The following is a 16,356-nucleotide window of genomic DNA, read 5'->3' as shown; positions in this document are numbered from 1 at the left end:
CTTCAGCGCTCACAGGGGAGGAGGTGGGTGACGAGAGCGATCAATTCATTTCAGACAGATGGATAGATGGATAGATAGATAGATAGATGGATAGATAGATAGATGGATAGATGGATGGATAGATAGATAGATAGATAGATAGATAGATAGATAGATACTTTATTGATTCCGAAGGAGATTCAAGCATCCAGTGGCAGTAACATACATTCGACTTGACTTATACATTGGAGTTAACTTATAACACAGTAACCATACGTAGAACTTGGCCTGAGATGAATGTAAATTGAGATGTGTACAGAGGAATTAAGGAAATTCAATTAAATAAATAAATTAAACAACTGAAGCAAAATTAAACTTTTACAGAGAAATTAAACATTTGCGTAGGATTCAAATATATACAGAGGAATTAAAAATTGAAAAAAATTGCAGAAATGTGCATAGAAAATCAAACACATATTGTGTTTAAACGAGGAACAAACCAGATAGTTAAATATATACTCAATGATACTTAGAGCTGAATGAATGACTTGTGTAAACTGTGGTCGCTTTATGGCCCATGATTTAATAAAAATCTTGAGTGTAGTGTATTAACATATTTGTGTAAAAATAAGATCTATATCATAATTCATGGTTTGATTTTAACAGATGGACTTGTTACATGACTTGTCATGAGAAAATGGGAATTGATTCTGATCAATAAAGTTCTGACAAAAAACTGCTCATAAAAAAGTTTATTTCCAAACTTTCACTGGTAAGAATCATAGACTGTATATACAAATCTTATGTAAGAATCATTGTATCTTGACCAATCGCCGCCCAGATGTGAGCTCTTCCACATCTGGGCGGTGCGTAAGGAAGCAATGAAACCACAAGAACCAGCAACGCAAACTCTAATGAGCTAAGTCCATGCACACGAGGTTTGAATCATCGTGTTGTTGTTGATAGTTAAAGCGAAGTCGGTCTGATCCAGAACACGCAGCAACTCCGTGGACATGGATGTGCAGAAATATTTGAAGCGGATCGGGTCCACGGTCCCGGCTGAGCCCGACCTGGACGCGCTGCGGTCGATCCACGCTCGCCACTTGCTGTCGGTGCCGTTCGAGAACCTGACGATTCACAGCGGCGGAAGAATCCAGCTCCAGCTCCCGCTGATCTACGACAAGATCGTAACCCGGCGCCGAGGCGGCTTCTGCTGCGAGAACAACGGCCTCTTCTCCTGGCTGCTGTCCTCACTGGGCTTCCAGGTGACCACGCTCTCCGGCCAGGTGAAGTGCACGAGCACCGGACGCAACGGGCCACCGTTTAACCACCTCGTCCTCATGGTGACCCTCCGTGGACACCGCTGGCTGTGCGACGTCGGCTTCGGCTTGCCAGGCTTCTCTGTGCCGCTTTCTCTGGAGACCAGCGGGCCCCAGGCGGAGGGCCACAGAGTGTACCGCATCAGAAAGGAAGGGGATATGCACTTTCTTGAATGGCAAGGAAAGGAGAACAGGGGTGCGGATGGAGACTGGAAGGATATCTACAAGTTCACCCTCGATCCCAGGCGCCTGGAGGAGTTCACTGACATGTGCCAGTACCACCAGAGCTCCCCCTGCTCTATCTTCTTCTGCAAATCCCTCTGCAACATTTTAAAACCAGGTGGAACGCTCACCTACATTGGCCGCAGACTTATCTCCACCACATTCCCCTCTGAGGGAACAGGGGGGGTGTTGGACACCACCACCAGAGAACTTCAAGATGAGGAGATTACTGTTGTTTTAGCAGAGGAATTTGGAATTGTGCTAGATTCACCACTCATACCTAAGGACGAGGCAGTGACACCACCCCCAGTCATGTATTGATCATATGGGCAATCTATGTATCTTCAAACAGATTTTAGATAAATCATAAACCAGATTTTTACATGGATCCACATGCCTATAGATCAGTCTCTTAAATAGGCTCCATCGAGCCCCATCAATGATTCACTGGGAAATCAGAGGAAAGTGATCCAAACTTCCTGGATCCACCCCTTTGTCTGCACCCATGCCAAAATGTAATGGACCATACAAATGTAGAGGGGTGAAAATAAATCCTTCTTGCCAGAGGGAATTATGGAAAAAAATCTCTGTGTAGTTATTGAGATAACTGCAATCAGTGTTTTGTTGACACATCATACATAAGCGATTTTAAAATGGCATGTGGCTCTAGTCTAAAACTCACCTTTGTACTGTCCCACTTCCTCCTGCCTGTTAAACAAAAACCAGATCGTGTTGACAACAAATGCAACAAAAGGATAAATTGTCAGTTTGATTTAATAAATTATACATACACTTTTAAGATGTACAATGGTCATTGCATTAATCCATATCCGTCTTTTTTTTTTTTTGGTAAGACAAAGTCTGCGTTCAAAGTATTTACACATGTACAATTATCAGGCAGCACTTTACAAAGCAAAGCATGAAAAACAACAGGCTTCAAATCAAACCCTGTTACCCTCACCCTCCTGCCTACTCCGTCAATCAGAGGGGGGAGGGGGTTACTCAGCTGTCCCATGATTATAACACAATCTCCTCCCGTCCCACCTTTTGATGGGGGCGCGAAAGGGAATTCAAAAAATTGAACGACATCCATCAAATCCACCAACATCCACAGGAGATTCCAAAGGATTACGGTGGTCGAAAATCAAAGGGGTGTACACAACTTAACTGGTGCAAAAAAAAAAAGTGGCCACGTGTGAAACAAGAATCTACTCTGCGACAGGGTTGGAGGGGGGGCTCGAGCTCGCTCTTCCGGCTTTGCGCTCGTAGTTGACGAGCCTCTGGCCGACCAAATACCTGTAAAGACAAATTATCACAACATTAACACAATGATTCCTTCTGTTTTCAGACTTTCCAGCACTGAACTAACACTTCTTCTTTAAAAAAGCTCATGATATATACTCAGAAAGTTTAACCATGAACCTTTATTCCAACTGGCACAATACAAGTTTGCACCGGATATTTTTTACTTACAAAACTAAAACTGGAAAGTTGCTCTACAATTAACATCCTAAATGTTGCAAGTGTCGTTGCTGAAAAACAAAATCGTCCTTACTTGTCGTTCTTGATGTGTTCGTAAAGGCGTTTAAACTGTCGGATCTGGAAGGACAGGATGCCGATGAGCGAGACCACCATCAGGAGGAATGGATAGATCCTCCTCTGCATTAGAATCTCCATCTCTGGGGTCACTCCTGCAACAGCAATCCACTACAGTTATATATTGTTTCATTGAACCTCCCATTTAATGACAATGTAGTCACTGCAACAGTCATCTGAGATAAGAAGAAGAGCAATATTTTTGGAAACACCTTTGTGGACATTATGAATCTTTAAAAGAAACTCATTTTACATAGATTGGAAAGTAAATTTACTGGTGTGGTTAAGTGTGCTGCTCCTGTTTTGGATAATTTCATAGGTGTGATTACTAAACCAACAGGGAAAATGACAGATTCAAACAAATACATTTCCTGTGAATCCAAAAATACACTCACCAACAGCCGGGACGACTCCAGAAGCAATCACATACGGTACACACAAGGACAGCAGCAGGACTGAGATGACTGGAGCAGCCAGTTTACGGATTATAAATTGGAGATCAATGTTGCGAATCCCATTTGCGTAAACCTAAGAGAGAAAGTTTGGATTTGTTGTAGAACGAATTACAATTTAATTGACCTGCAATGAGGAGTTACTGTCTTTTAACGCAAATACAGGAGAAAACCAAGTGAGCTGCAAAACAGAACGAATGAACATGGTAGCATCCTCTGTTGTTAAACAACTGCAGTGTCAAGATTTTATTCGAGAATTAGTTTCCAAATCGAGACAAGAGACTGAAATCTTAGAAACTCTTAAAGGCAAAGTGATGAATATTTGTTGATTGCAAGATGCAGAAATTGCATCTTTAAATAATTTGTAAGATTTGAGAGTTAATACTAAAACCCACCTGCTCAATAACGGTTTTCAGCCACCACTGAGGGCCCATAAGAGTGATGGCAGCGATGATTTTGGCATGAAGCACTCCGAGAGCCCAGTCCTGAAGATAACAAAGATCAATGGATGAATATAGAAATAAGTCTGGGAATAAAAGAAAGTCTTTCATATGGAGAAGGGAAAAGAGGGATGGAAAAAGACAGATACACTCATACAACAGAGACACAATCATACCTGCCAGGGGTAGAAGAGAGGTGTTTGGTCCAGGGGAACCCTGAGAGGAGCCACAATAACTAATTCAAACAGCAGACCCAGTAGCAGTGGGATGACTCCAGCAACCAGCAGAGCAACAACTAGGGTCTTTAGAATCTGTAAAACCAAAGAGAGGATGTAAACTAAAGTAGATATTAATGTAACTTCAATCAGATTATGACATTAAATATGAGAGTTAAAGTTGTCAGCCTTCGTGGGGCAAAACTACTGCAGCACTGGCCGAGGTAAAGACGTGAGGATATTACTAATAGGCAGATGCTGGCAAAGTTTACATGTTGACTAATAAGCTTGATTAGAAACCAACCACTTCACAAAAACATTGCGGCTCTAGATAATTTCCAGATGGAGCGAAACCAATCACAGCACAAATCCACTGCCCAGCTTTGGTGTTTGCCAACAACAGAGGCTGATCACTGATACTTGCCATTAGAGTCCACTCCTGCACTTTGCGGAAGATGACCGTGCGTCCCTGGGGCATCCAGGCCAACAGCACAGTGACTCCGCGGATAGACAGCCAGCAGACGTACAGGCCACATGCCGCTGTGTACAGCTCGTGGATTTTGGAGTTTCCTGTCCAGAAGGACATCAGCCAGCGCCCGGTGAAGACTGAAACACACAGGACAAATTCTCAAGTCTAAATAAAGATAACTATTTGAGCTTAAAATAGAGTTGCTTAAACTGCATAGACGTAAAAACTTTTAGGGTTCTGCAGATTTTTTTTTGGGGGGGAGGGCATTGTTGTTCTGCCTTTAACCCAGCAGCGGGGGGAGTCACAGGACGTGATTGACAACTGTGCAGAAGGCGGAGTGAGTGTGGCAGGACAGACCCCTGACGCTGTTGAAGTCCACGTCACAGCTCTATTTCTGGAATGACAGTGTGCTATCTACAGCAGGAGCTTTGTATAAAAGCGGCTATTGATACACCCTACAATTACTGCTGTGGTGTTGGTCTGCAGAGTGAAAACACATCTCACCTGGTAGAGTCAGACACACCAGACTGGCCACCAGCAGAGTGATGCACATGAACGCGATCAGCAACACAATCTGCAGAAAAAAAGAAAAAAAACATTGTAAGTGAACGAGAAGCAGTCATGAAACTTTTAATCCTATCTAGCCGGAATATGTTGGTATAAAGTATAAAATGGAGATCAAGGCCTTCAACTTCAGAACGAGCTGTAGAATAACAGAGTTGAGGGCGTTGGTGCATGTCTACATTTGTGCAGGAAACCACAAATTACAAATAGCTCTACTGGTAGTTCTCAAAACCAAAACCAGGCTATCGAAGAAAAACCTACTCTTTCGGTTTTTCTCTAAATCACAAAATCAATGTAAGTTATGCACATTAACAGTTAACTTTTTTTGAATCCTGGCTGCCCGACAGCATACCCTGGAGTGCTGCAGTACCTATAAATTAAGAGGGTGTTGCCTATTCCCAGCAGCCAAAGTAAACCATGCAACAGAATCTCCTTTTTATAGCTTCTTCAATGTCACACAAAAGAAAGACCTGGTGAAGTACACTTTGTGACCAGCGTCTCGTAACCAAAGGTCCAAATGTTGGCTGCATGCCTCTGAGACAATGAATTAATTACATTGATTCTTGTGGCCTGCCACTGATTTACACCTCTCAGTGCATTTATTTATTGGTGGCGGCCTGCCACAATATCAACACTAACCAGCATATATTGATTTTCTTCTCTTCTTTTCTATATTATCTAAGTACACTGATTTGCTCTGTCTCTACTTGTCCCACTCTCTCTCTAATAAAAACAGAGACAACACACCCGTCTGTTAAAGTCGTACTGGCCATCAGAGGACCCTGGAGAAATCTCAATATGTAATCAATATATATACATATATATATACATATACATATATATATATATTGAGCTGTAGATATTTTCTTCAGTTTATAATTTGTCACAAATTACTTAGATTTAGATATTAGCAGTCTAGCAATTTATATAAGAAATGTAGTCTAAATATGTGAGAAAGACTGTAAAAACAGTAACTAAGCAATACTTTCTTTTCTTTGTGGATATCAGTGCAGAAGTGCTTAAAACGGTAACACAACATCAAAGTCCCCAGAGCCTGCTCCAGAAACTGCAGCGGTAAATGATCAATGTCTCACCCTGAATGGGAAGCGAAGCGGTCGGTGGTAGGGCTGGAAACCTACTGGTCCCCCTTGTTGCAGGATGGCCTGATGGGCCGCGTGTAGGCCTTCACCAACAGCTGGGGCAGGGTTGTTATTGTTGTTATGGTGACCGGGGGGAGGATTATTATTGTTGTTGTTGTTCACAGGCTGGTTGGCATCATTGTCTTCCTGCTCCCCGAGGAGATAGGAGTGAAGGTCTCTGCAAAAGCACAGAGTCAGTTACACACAGCCAACAAGAAAAATATTCAGATACGTTACAGTGTATTTATACTTGACTTACAATAAATACCCAGCACTGACTGTCCAGGCTCTGACCAGGCCTTTGAGCCACTGCCGAGTGTGTCCCTGCTCCAGTAATGCCGGCAGCACAACCTGAAGTAATAACAGCTCCAGAGACAGCTCGCTGACCGGGGCATCGCTGAGAGGAAACAGGTGAACAGAGTCAGACAAACATTTGAACAGTGTGTGGACCCAGGCGTGTACCATATGGTAAAAATCAGCCTGCATAGGAAACTGTTTTGTTGAGTTTTTATGCAGCCAACGCTCAAAAAGGTAATTCACTACAAGTGTAGTTTATTCATGCAGACAATATTTTATTTTTAGCCCGATGTAAGATGAACTGCAGTGAGATGTATTGGCCGTTCGACCTGGTTCCAAACCCCATTTCGAAAAGACAGAGCAGTAGCTTTTACAAAGATTATTGCCAAATGACCCATAATTTTGTTATGCTTGAGGTTACCTGTAGAGCATGACATTGTATGGCAGGAAGGTGGGCAGCAACAATTTAATAAGCCTGATGGGCAGCCACAGCATGAGCAGCACGATCGAACCAAACACCACCACGGACAGGATGAACCGCCGCAGGTGTCGGTAGATGGGCAGATGAATCATCTCCTGCACCGGGTTAAAATCAGGGTCATTGAGGTTTCTCAGAAACCACAGCACTCCGGGCCTCAGCACCTGATGAACAAACAACAAGTTTAACAACAAAACAATTTTCATTTCATATTCTGATTTTCAAGTATCAACAGAAAAAAATGAAATGTGATCAAACATTTCGTCATTTACCTCTCTCAGTAGGAGGATGAAAGAAGCAAAGTAGAAGACATAGACCATTCCCACAAGCCAGTGCAGAAACATGGTGGTGCCAGGGGCTGATTTAAAACTCAACTCTCTGTCTTTCAGTGAGGCATCAAACATCTCCTGCAGGAGGCAGAAAATAAATGTTAATTACAGAAAGCATAGATTCAAATTCAGCATTGCAACGAGGACGATGCTCTCTAATTACTTGTGTTTGCCCGATGAATGCACAGTTGACTTGATGTTACAAAAGATTTAAATTAGGAAAATAAAAACACGATCATTTTCTGACAGTACACGCAGGAAGACGTTTGTCTCATTTTCCACTTGTCAGCATCAGAGGTTCCTTTGAATTTGTGGGACAAATTGAAATGATAAAAATTGCTTATTCAGTCCATTTTCAGCCCATTTTATTCTTTTCACAGGTTCACAGCTGCAGACCAGGACGGATGTGGTTGCAGTCTGCTCTGAAAGTGGCTCCATCTGTTCTGAGGTAGGTTGAAAGGCTTAGGACAAGTTTAGGAAAACACATGGACTGATTTACATCGAGCAGCACTGGGGACGAGCTCATGTGGCGACTGTGGGCGGAGAAGGACTTGGTGTTTTTGACATCTTGCCAGGAAGCATCAAAAAGTGCATATCAATTCAGACTTAGGTTGCTTTCAGACATGAACTCAAGTCCTAACATTTTCCTGAAATTTTCCAGCCAGCTCTCTAGTAAAACTTCTGGAAAATGTCAAGAGGTCACTCTGACTATTTTCTCTTGCTGTGTTCTTCAAATGTGAAAGACAAACTCCAGAAAATGTCCAGACCCAGTTTTTTGCGAATATTTTCTGGAGTTCATGTTTGAAATCGGCTTCTCAGACAAGGACAGTGAGAGCAGCAATGCAACCTTGTCAAAAGCTACTTTTTCTAAGTTCTCTGACAGATCACTACACAAGGTAGACATCGCTACTCTCACTTTAGTAAATCAACACAGACGCAGCATCCACTGAATTTACATAAGCAGAGACAAACTTAGAAAATGATGCTTTCAATGTCTCTGGAGGAGGAACTGTATCAGGCTATTAGTAGCTATGGATGCTATTTAAATTTCTCATTACAAAATACAGGACTAAGTCTGGAACCTAAATAACAATAAAAACACATTGCCACAACACAAGTTTGGAGTCTTACTAAAGAGCAGATGTCAAGCCACCAGCCACAGATGAGTGGAAACACACCGATCTCCACAACAACCAGCAGAGAAACCTGTAATGGAAACAGAAACATGTCTCAAGGCCATCCTAATCCTGCAAACATATCAGCTGAGTCACACTGTGATAAATTATTTCTATCCCTCAGTCTGTGAGTGTGATTGCACATAAAATGTAATTCAATGTTTAGCTCAGGTAGTAAATCTCAGTGAGTGAGTACTTCTGTGTATTTTTACTGAGCTACACAAAACGCAGGTAAGGCATGGTTACCTTGACAACGATGTAGCAGACTCCCAGGAGACGCCGGGAGCGCTGGAACCTGACCAGAGCAGCCAGTCCCTGAGACAGCCATTAAGGATCGATAACACCAGTGTACACACACATGCACACCGCTGCACACAAAAATAAATTCAATGTGCAATGTCAGGCCCTGTAACATTTTGTATGCCTACAAACAATGGAATTCTCTTTGGTTCGACATTTCAGTGGAAAATAGGGGATTCAAGTTTGGTGGAAGGATACATGACAGAGAATGAGCGTCATGGCCAGCAGTATGTAGCCCACAATTGTTGTGATTAAACCCTCGAAATGAGAGGCTTGGACCTGAGGAAAAGTAAAAGTAGACAATAAAGTATAATTCATTTGATATATTATTACCCTTCATTATAAGTTTAATCAATGAAAGTTTATTCTTACATATTCCTCAAAGCCAAGACCAACAACGGAGAAGTGCCCGATGTGGTAGGGACAAAACGCTGAGTGAAGAAAAAGAGAAAAAGTTGTCATAGTGGCATGAACATAATTGCCAGAATTACAAATTAGTTTAAGTCTGGGATTTTGGTATAACAAGAAGGACCAGGACCAAACAGCCTTGTTTCAGTTTACTCACCAAAGACTAGGATGAAGAGTGTGTTGAGAGACACGACCCAAAACACATGCTCCTACAAGACAAAGACATAAACATCAAGTGAGAGTTTACACTTTACAAATTCCTCATACAAAAGTGAAGTTAACATAAGTGACAACTACGCATATAAAAACTTACCAAAAATACCAGTGAACCATCCAGGCCAAGCATCTACAAGGGAAATTGAAGGAATGTTGCGTTTGCAAGGATGTTTTACAGAGATAGTTAAGTTACTGTTGTTTTGTGTGTACTCGGGCTGATGAGGCTGATCAGTCACAGTAGTAGTAGACATGTAGATATGAAGAATTACCCTTTCCCAGGTTAGCTCCTCTGCTGCTCTGTCCCACTCCAAAGCGTTCCAGTTCATGTCATCTGCAGGGACAAAAATTACAATTACTAAAATGGACACGTGAAAAGTATTTATCTCACAGCATATCAGTGATCTAATGTAATTCAATATCTCTCTTAAATGATTTCTAGCTATATCTTCCTGCTCGTCACCTTCAATGTGTTCGTCTGGTCTGATGTTTTTGAGCTGGCTTTTAGAACAAAGGCAGAAACATGTTATTTAACAAATGCTGCTACAGTTATTTATGCCGCTCTGGGAAATTCGGTGAGCTCTGAAGTGCAAAACCATCTATTGCGAGACTTTTCCATTGTATTCATTTAGCTGCAGTGACACAGTCCATTAACCATGGTAAAACCAAGCAAATGATGATATGAGAGCTCTGGGGAGAATTTTGACACATGGTTTCATTATTGTCAGATTAATTTTGATAGAAAATTGTTACAAAATGAGACCATTGTGACAAATAGTTGTACATTCTATATGCAGTTGTACTGTTTATTCTAGTGTTTATCACATTAAAACAGATTTTCATATACCTGTGGTTTTTCCCTGCAAAAAGATGCTTCTCAAACTTTCTTAAAGTCTTAAAATGAATGTTGTTTATATACAGATGACTCTTCAAATTTACTAAAATTAACTAAATCTGCCAGACAAAAAGCCTTCAAATGGAAACTCTGACAGTGATACCCTTGCGCTGCATTGTCTAACCTTGTGCTCCATTGTTCGGGTCTGCATCTTCAGCAGCTGCTCCCTCTTCTTCCTCCAGCTCTGGGTCATCTCCTTGGTCTGGAGGGACATCAGGGGGCTCAGGCTCTGCCTCATTCTGGGCTGGGGGATCAGCAGGGGCCGGCGGAGCTGCGGGGGGCTCATTTGGGGCTCCCTGACCTGCAGCTTGTGCCTGAGGATGAAGATACAGGAATTTTATATGGGGAGATGAAAGTATGGATGATTTTGTGTGTGTGTTTTGTGTGATTAAGATGATTTAGATTTATGGGATATAATTGGATATGGTGTTCTTTTTTAAATTATGACAAATGGCTCATTGGCAATCAGTCAAACAAAGCACCTCATTGGCTTGTCCAGCAGCATTAGGTGGTGGTGGATGGTGCTGCTCTAACCACTGGGGTGCGCCACCATGGACTATCTGTTCTCTGAGCCACACCAGACTTATGAACGCACACAGGGTGCAGGTGACGACAAAACAGCCCTGAAGACAATCTGCAAGCAGGTTCTCTCTGCAGAAACAAACAACAACACTGATGAAGAGACATGAAGAAAATAACCGTGTAGAACACAGTTGCTTAAATTAAATTCAACATGATGCTCCTCATTGTGAAGTGCTGAAGAATAATAGTGTCATCACTCACGTCGAGAGCATGTCCAGTGGCAGTGTCAAAAGTGAGCTCACAGAGCCGGTAAACAGACACTTGTAGATGCGACCTGAGGTAGACACCAGATAAATGAATGGAGGAGAACACATTTTAAATGTTTCAAACAGCCCTAAAAACACATAGACAATGTATAACAATTTAAATAGGGTTTAAATAGCTTGGATTACAAATAGTGTTGCTTCTTATATAATTATCTTCACAAACATGAGATCATATGAAAGGTTTATGACATGATGATGTCATCAATAACTTTGGTATGTTACATTTAATGCGTCAACATACAGCATCATGAGTATTTGATTCAAAACCAATAAGTGAAATACCACCTTACCAAAAAGATATTAAGCCATTATTAATTGAAGGTATTATGTGTATATTGTCATAATTATTTTATGAATGCTTGGGTTAAGTGTTCACAGTGAATTTGACCTTTGACCATCGAATTAACAAGAAATTCCCTCGAGTAAATTCCTGAGATATAGTGTTCATGATCGTGGGACAGATAGACGGACTAACCAAAAGTTTATTGCCACTGGCCATGGCTGGTATGAAGGCATAACAACTGATTAGCTGCAATCAAACAAAACCTATCATCGCAAACTGCTGTGAAGTATCCATTTATGAGGACGAGTTTATCTTGACGAATAATCTGTTTATCTCCGCATCTCTGAGTGTGCACTACTTACATGCAGTGAGAGGAACGACCCCGAGCCATGCGAAGGCCACCAGTGTGTAATGGAACCAGTAGCGGATGGCTGTACCCACGCTGGTCAGCAGGCCTGCACAAATGTCCTGTATGGGCAGACGTGAGGGCATGTCTGGGGAGTAGACTGAAGAGGAAACAGGGACAAAGTGAACAAGAGACAGTGAAATAATCTCTGTGCGATAATGTTGTTTACAATACTGGAAGTTATTCAAAATGGTGTCTTAACAAAAACGCTGATTCTCAATAATTGAAACAGTCATTTATAAAGCTGGAAGTGTTTCATTATTTTTATGATTAAAGTGGATGATCCATCAATGCCACAAACTTACTTGGTGTGAAAGCAAATCTATGCTTGCACAATTCACAGTACTCCTTCCTGCTATGCTTCAGCCACTGGACCAAACTGTAAAACACATTAATAAAGTGAGAAGAAGTGAACGGTCTGACTTGGCATTTTTATGTTTCCTCACATATAGTCTCTGAGCCTGACGACCGGTTTCTCACACAGCCACACACATGACACTCTGGTTTATAGTTGTGTTAGGGAGGTGTCAGAAAGCCAATCTATGTTTCATTCAATTTACACGCTTTATATTTCTGAGCTGACATGTGTTGGCCAAACAAATACCATGCTGGCTTTTTGTGAGATAAACTAAACCGAGGGATTAAAAGTGGGGTTATTTAAGTAAGTCATTGCATCAGCTGATTCAAACACATGGCTGCATTAGACCTACACAGACTCTTGATCAACTGACATAAGAACTGAGATATCTGTGGGACACTGGTCATAAATGCAGCTAAAAAAAATCAAGACATACTGTAACAATAACGATTCAGTCATTTGTTAAATAGCCCAAATGTCCCTGAGTTACCCAAAGAATTGTTGTTGTACAACATAGATTTCCAGTTTGTTCTTGGTGAAAACTCTGTAATTGAATAATTGATTAAGAAGTAACCTGCGACTAGATCTAATTAAATTGAGTCCTTTGACTCAATGAAACACTGAAATGGGATCCGGTCAAACTGTTTGATACACTTGGCTGTAGTGATTTTGCCCGACTACTATTTTAAGGAATGACGAGTCCCGTCCACATCTAACTTGATACAGTGCTGACCGTGGCATTATAGATAAATTTAACAATCCGTACAATGAGCCCTACAATCCAGACACACAAGGTTGTTATTCTAAATTTTGTTTGGGTGAACTAATATGGACACAGAGTGAGGTTAAACAGTTCCCTCAGAACAATCCAGACCTGACCTTTGCTTCTGACTAGAGATTTCCAGCCATCGGTCTCTTGTAACAATTGACGCTCACACACACACGACACATGAGAACAAAGCACGGCCACCATTGTACATGCAGGAGCTTGTATTGTTTTCACTGGTCTAATACCACACCTAAAGTAGTAATCTGGGATCTATGTAACCTGAATGTAATAGAGGCCACCCTACTCTGCATCCCTTTCCTGATGCTCATATTACATTTACTACCATGCAAACACTTTTGTAATTATGATAAAGGAAAGCCTGTACTCCAAGTTATACAATTTCTCAACAACCACCTCCACATAACAAAACCTAGTTTCTTTCAAAAAAGGGAAATCCCTGTTTCCAGATTAAGTTGGATTTTCAAATCAAGTGACAGTATCTATGCTGTACGGTTGTAATCTGATTATAACCCTCTTTGATCAGCAATCTAATTATAGGAACATACATTACACAGATCCTGCTTTTTGTTTCCGGATTTAAAATAACGTGGCTAACAAAGATTTCTTTTGAAGAAACTAAATATTCGTTCAAAGAAGTTGTGCTCATGTGCATTGAGAATAACAACTGTGGAAAATTAATATTGGAAATATGGGAAGCATCATTCTGTGTTTTTTTTTTTGCAATAATCAACTGCAGCATATGCATTCAACACAGAGTTGAGTGAAACTTTCACAATCAGTTCCATACAGTCTATTTTTATTACAACTGCATGGGAATACTAGAAAATACACCCAGTTCACTTTGTGGAGGAGGTAGGAGTGAAGGTCTCTGCAAAAGCACAGAGACAGTTTTAAATGTAAACTTGATGTTTGAAGTAATGAAAGCAACATGTGTACACAGTGTCCCACCTCAGGCAAATTACTGGCATCAGTGTCAATAGTGAGCAACAATGGAGAGAGAGAGCTGTCTGCCTCCTGGGCACTCTAGATCTTGCACTGCAGGTCGCTCAGTAACTTTTTAATAAGGGCACGAAAGCTGATGTATTTCTTCTGCAAGATTATCAGCATTTAATATGTTGAGGTTTTATTGATTTTAACTTAGTTTTTTTATTTATTTGATAATTGATTTAAGGGTTTATTATGCTATACTCTTCAGGGCTCAGACTTGACTTATGTGCTTCATACACTATGATGTATTTTGAGAGTGCGATTCGATTTTTCTTGTCCATGTTTGTTGAGCGTGCCAAGACAAATTCCAATCAGCTCAGTTGATATATGTTGAATCTTGCATCTTGAGAATCAGGGGTAGCTGCAGGGTCACAGTAACAAACAGCTGTCAAACTGGTGGAGACAGCCAAACCACACTTACCATTCCTGGTGGATGAACTTAATACTGCCAGTGCAGACACAGGGGTGGTACAGGGGTTTGTCTGGGGTCCCCTCCGAGCGGCACACGCGACAAATATCCGCTTCACAAACAAACAAACACAGAATGTGAGTCAGTACAGTCATCTCCAAAAGCAAACACAAACCAGATGTGCTGACAGGTGCAGAGGGTGTGGGGACTGGGGTGTTGGGTGTTGGCTGGCAGGTTGATTGTGGATGCAGAAATTTAATTTAGAGGCTTAACACTTAGGTAAGCTAGGTGTATAGAGTTAGATTACTGAGCTTATATATGAGCCTGTGCATGAGGAGAATGACATCACCAAAAACATCTGGGTCTCTCTACCACACATCTGCTGTCTCACAATATGCTGCTTCAAAACAAGCTTTAGCAGCCCCCCCCCGCCGCCCCCATGTTTCCCAGGATGAACCCCTCACCACATTGACAGGCTATGCTATGCTATCAAGCTAACTCCCCCTGTAGCAGGCCAGCACAGCAGTTGTGCTGCTTCTCTTGGATGCACTCGCAAAGCTAATGCTAGCTAACCCCCAGCTGGGAGCCGACTGCAGCACACACTCCCCACCCCCCGGTCGCTTACCTTCCTCGGCCGTGTCCATGATGTTCGCTAAGCACCGGTCACCGTTTCTTCACAGAGCACCGCGATCAGCGAACCCATCCACGACGCGGACTGTTATCGTTCGGCTAGCTGCGTTAAGCTAGCGAGACGAGCGTATCCTTACGTGTCGGAGGCATTGACAATCGTAAAATGGTTTCCCCCACAGACTGACCACTAGCGGCTCGCCTCGTCGTGTCCTCTCACATCCAGTCTTGTGTTCGGCCGCCAGCCGCACAGGTTCGATCCTCTCGGTGTGTTGTTATATTACGTGGGGCGGCCAGTCTGAGGGACGGTGCATCCTCCGTGTTGCTGCAATGACAGTTTAAACCCGGAGACAAACTGCTAGCTCGCTAACGCATGCGCTAACGTCACTGCTAGCCGCTGTCACAACAATTTGGCTTTGCAACAGCGTTCCGTTTTTTTTAAACGCTTTACGGCAGGGAAACTTCCACAACAATGATCATGTGGTCAATGGAGGACAGGACGAGATTCACACTGATGATTTGGATATTAAACCACCGGAGGCTGGTTTTTAAACACATTCGAATCATTTATCAGCATCGACACGAGCGGAACTGATTTGATTTCCTTTCTGATGTTTCTAGAAACTGTGTTTGCTGTCGGGGACAAAAGTCCATTCATATCAAACAGCGACACCTGCAGGAGGATACCTGACCCAACAACTTCTTTATGTAACACGAGACTTGCACCTGCGACCCTGACACAAGAGCTGATGTGGAATAAAAGTTTGATTCACCATTTTCTGGGACTTTTTTTGGTTTAGGTATTTATTTTTCTACATAAATAGCCATTGTTGCAATAGTTTGTGTTAAAACAACATAGATAGGCGGTGTATTTCCCCCCTCTGACAGTTTATCAAGGTGCTTCTTTATTTGTTACTAAAAGATAAGATTGATAAAATAATCCTGTATTAGTAGACAACGGTGAAATTTACAATATTACAGCTGAGTCAAAAATAGGCATCAGTATCTAATAATAAGTAACATGCAATACTTTGGTGTAAGGATAATAAAGTGTAAGGACGATAATACTTAAGTGTAAGAACATATAAGAAATATAAAAGAATATGAATGGAATAAAAACTAATATATACAGAGTAAATATATGTACAGTGAACGGAT

General features: G+C 41.7%; 2 protein-coding genes across 2 annotated transcripts; one reads left to right on the top strand and one right to left on the bottom strand.

Moving 5' to 3' along the window:
• Positions 1 to 846: 846 nt before the first annotated feature.
• Positions 847 to 2,319, top strand: LOC109629816 (arylamine N-acetyltransferase 1-like). The gene has a single exon (XM_020087751.2). The coding sequence runs from the start codon at positions 993 to 995 to the stop codon at positions 1,839 to 1,841; it is 849 nt and encodes a 282-aa protein (XP_019943310.2). The 5' UTR covers positions 847 to 992; the 3' UTR covers positions 1,842 to 2,319.
• Positions 2,277 to 15,624, bottom strand: marchf6 (E3 ubiquitin-protein ligase MARCHF6). Its single transcript, XM_020087750.2, has 25 exons — positions 15,197 to 15,624; positions 14,584 to 14,683; positions 12,333 to 12,406; positions 11,984 to 12,127; positions 11,274 to 11,346; positions 10,973 to 11,141; positions 10,615 to 10,804; positions 9,868 to 9,929; positions 9,696 to 9,728; positions 9,540 to 9,591; positions 9,347 to 9,405; positions 9,173 to 9,253; positions 8,921 to 8,989; positions 8,631 to 8,705; positions 7,443 to 7,577; positions 7,114 to 7,334; positions 6,655 to 6,792; positions 6,351 to 6,573; positions 5,197 to 5,266; positions 4,648 to 4,829; positions 4,185 to 4,319; positions 3,964 to 4,053; positions 3,512 to 3,644; positions 3,076 to 3,211; positions 2,277 to 2,816 (listed from the first exon to the last, which is right to left on the bottom strand). Exons 1-25 carry the CDS (start codon positions 15,213 to 15,215, stop codon positions 2,729 to 2,731), a joined length of 2,751 nt encoding a protein of 916 aa, XP_019943309.1. The 5' UTR covers positions 15,216 to 15,624; the 3' UTR covers positions 2,277 to 2,728.
• Positions 15,625 to 16,356: the final 732 nt, after the last annotated feature.

Source organism: Paralichthys olivaceus, chromosome 17, assembly GCF_024713975.1.
Source record: "Paralichthys olivaceus isolate ysfri-2021 chromosome 17, ASM2471397v2, whole genome shotgun sequence".
In the NCBI taxonomy this organism is placed as follows: domain Eukaryota; kingdom Metazoa; phylum Chordata; class Actinopteri; order Pleuronectiformes; family Paralichthyidae; genus Paralichthys; species Paralichthys olivaceus.
The sequence above is the reverse complement of the archived record's forward strand: the minus strand, read 5'-3'. Positions and strand labels throughout refer to the sequence as shown.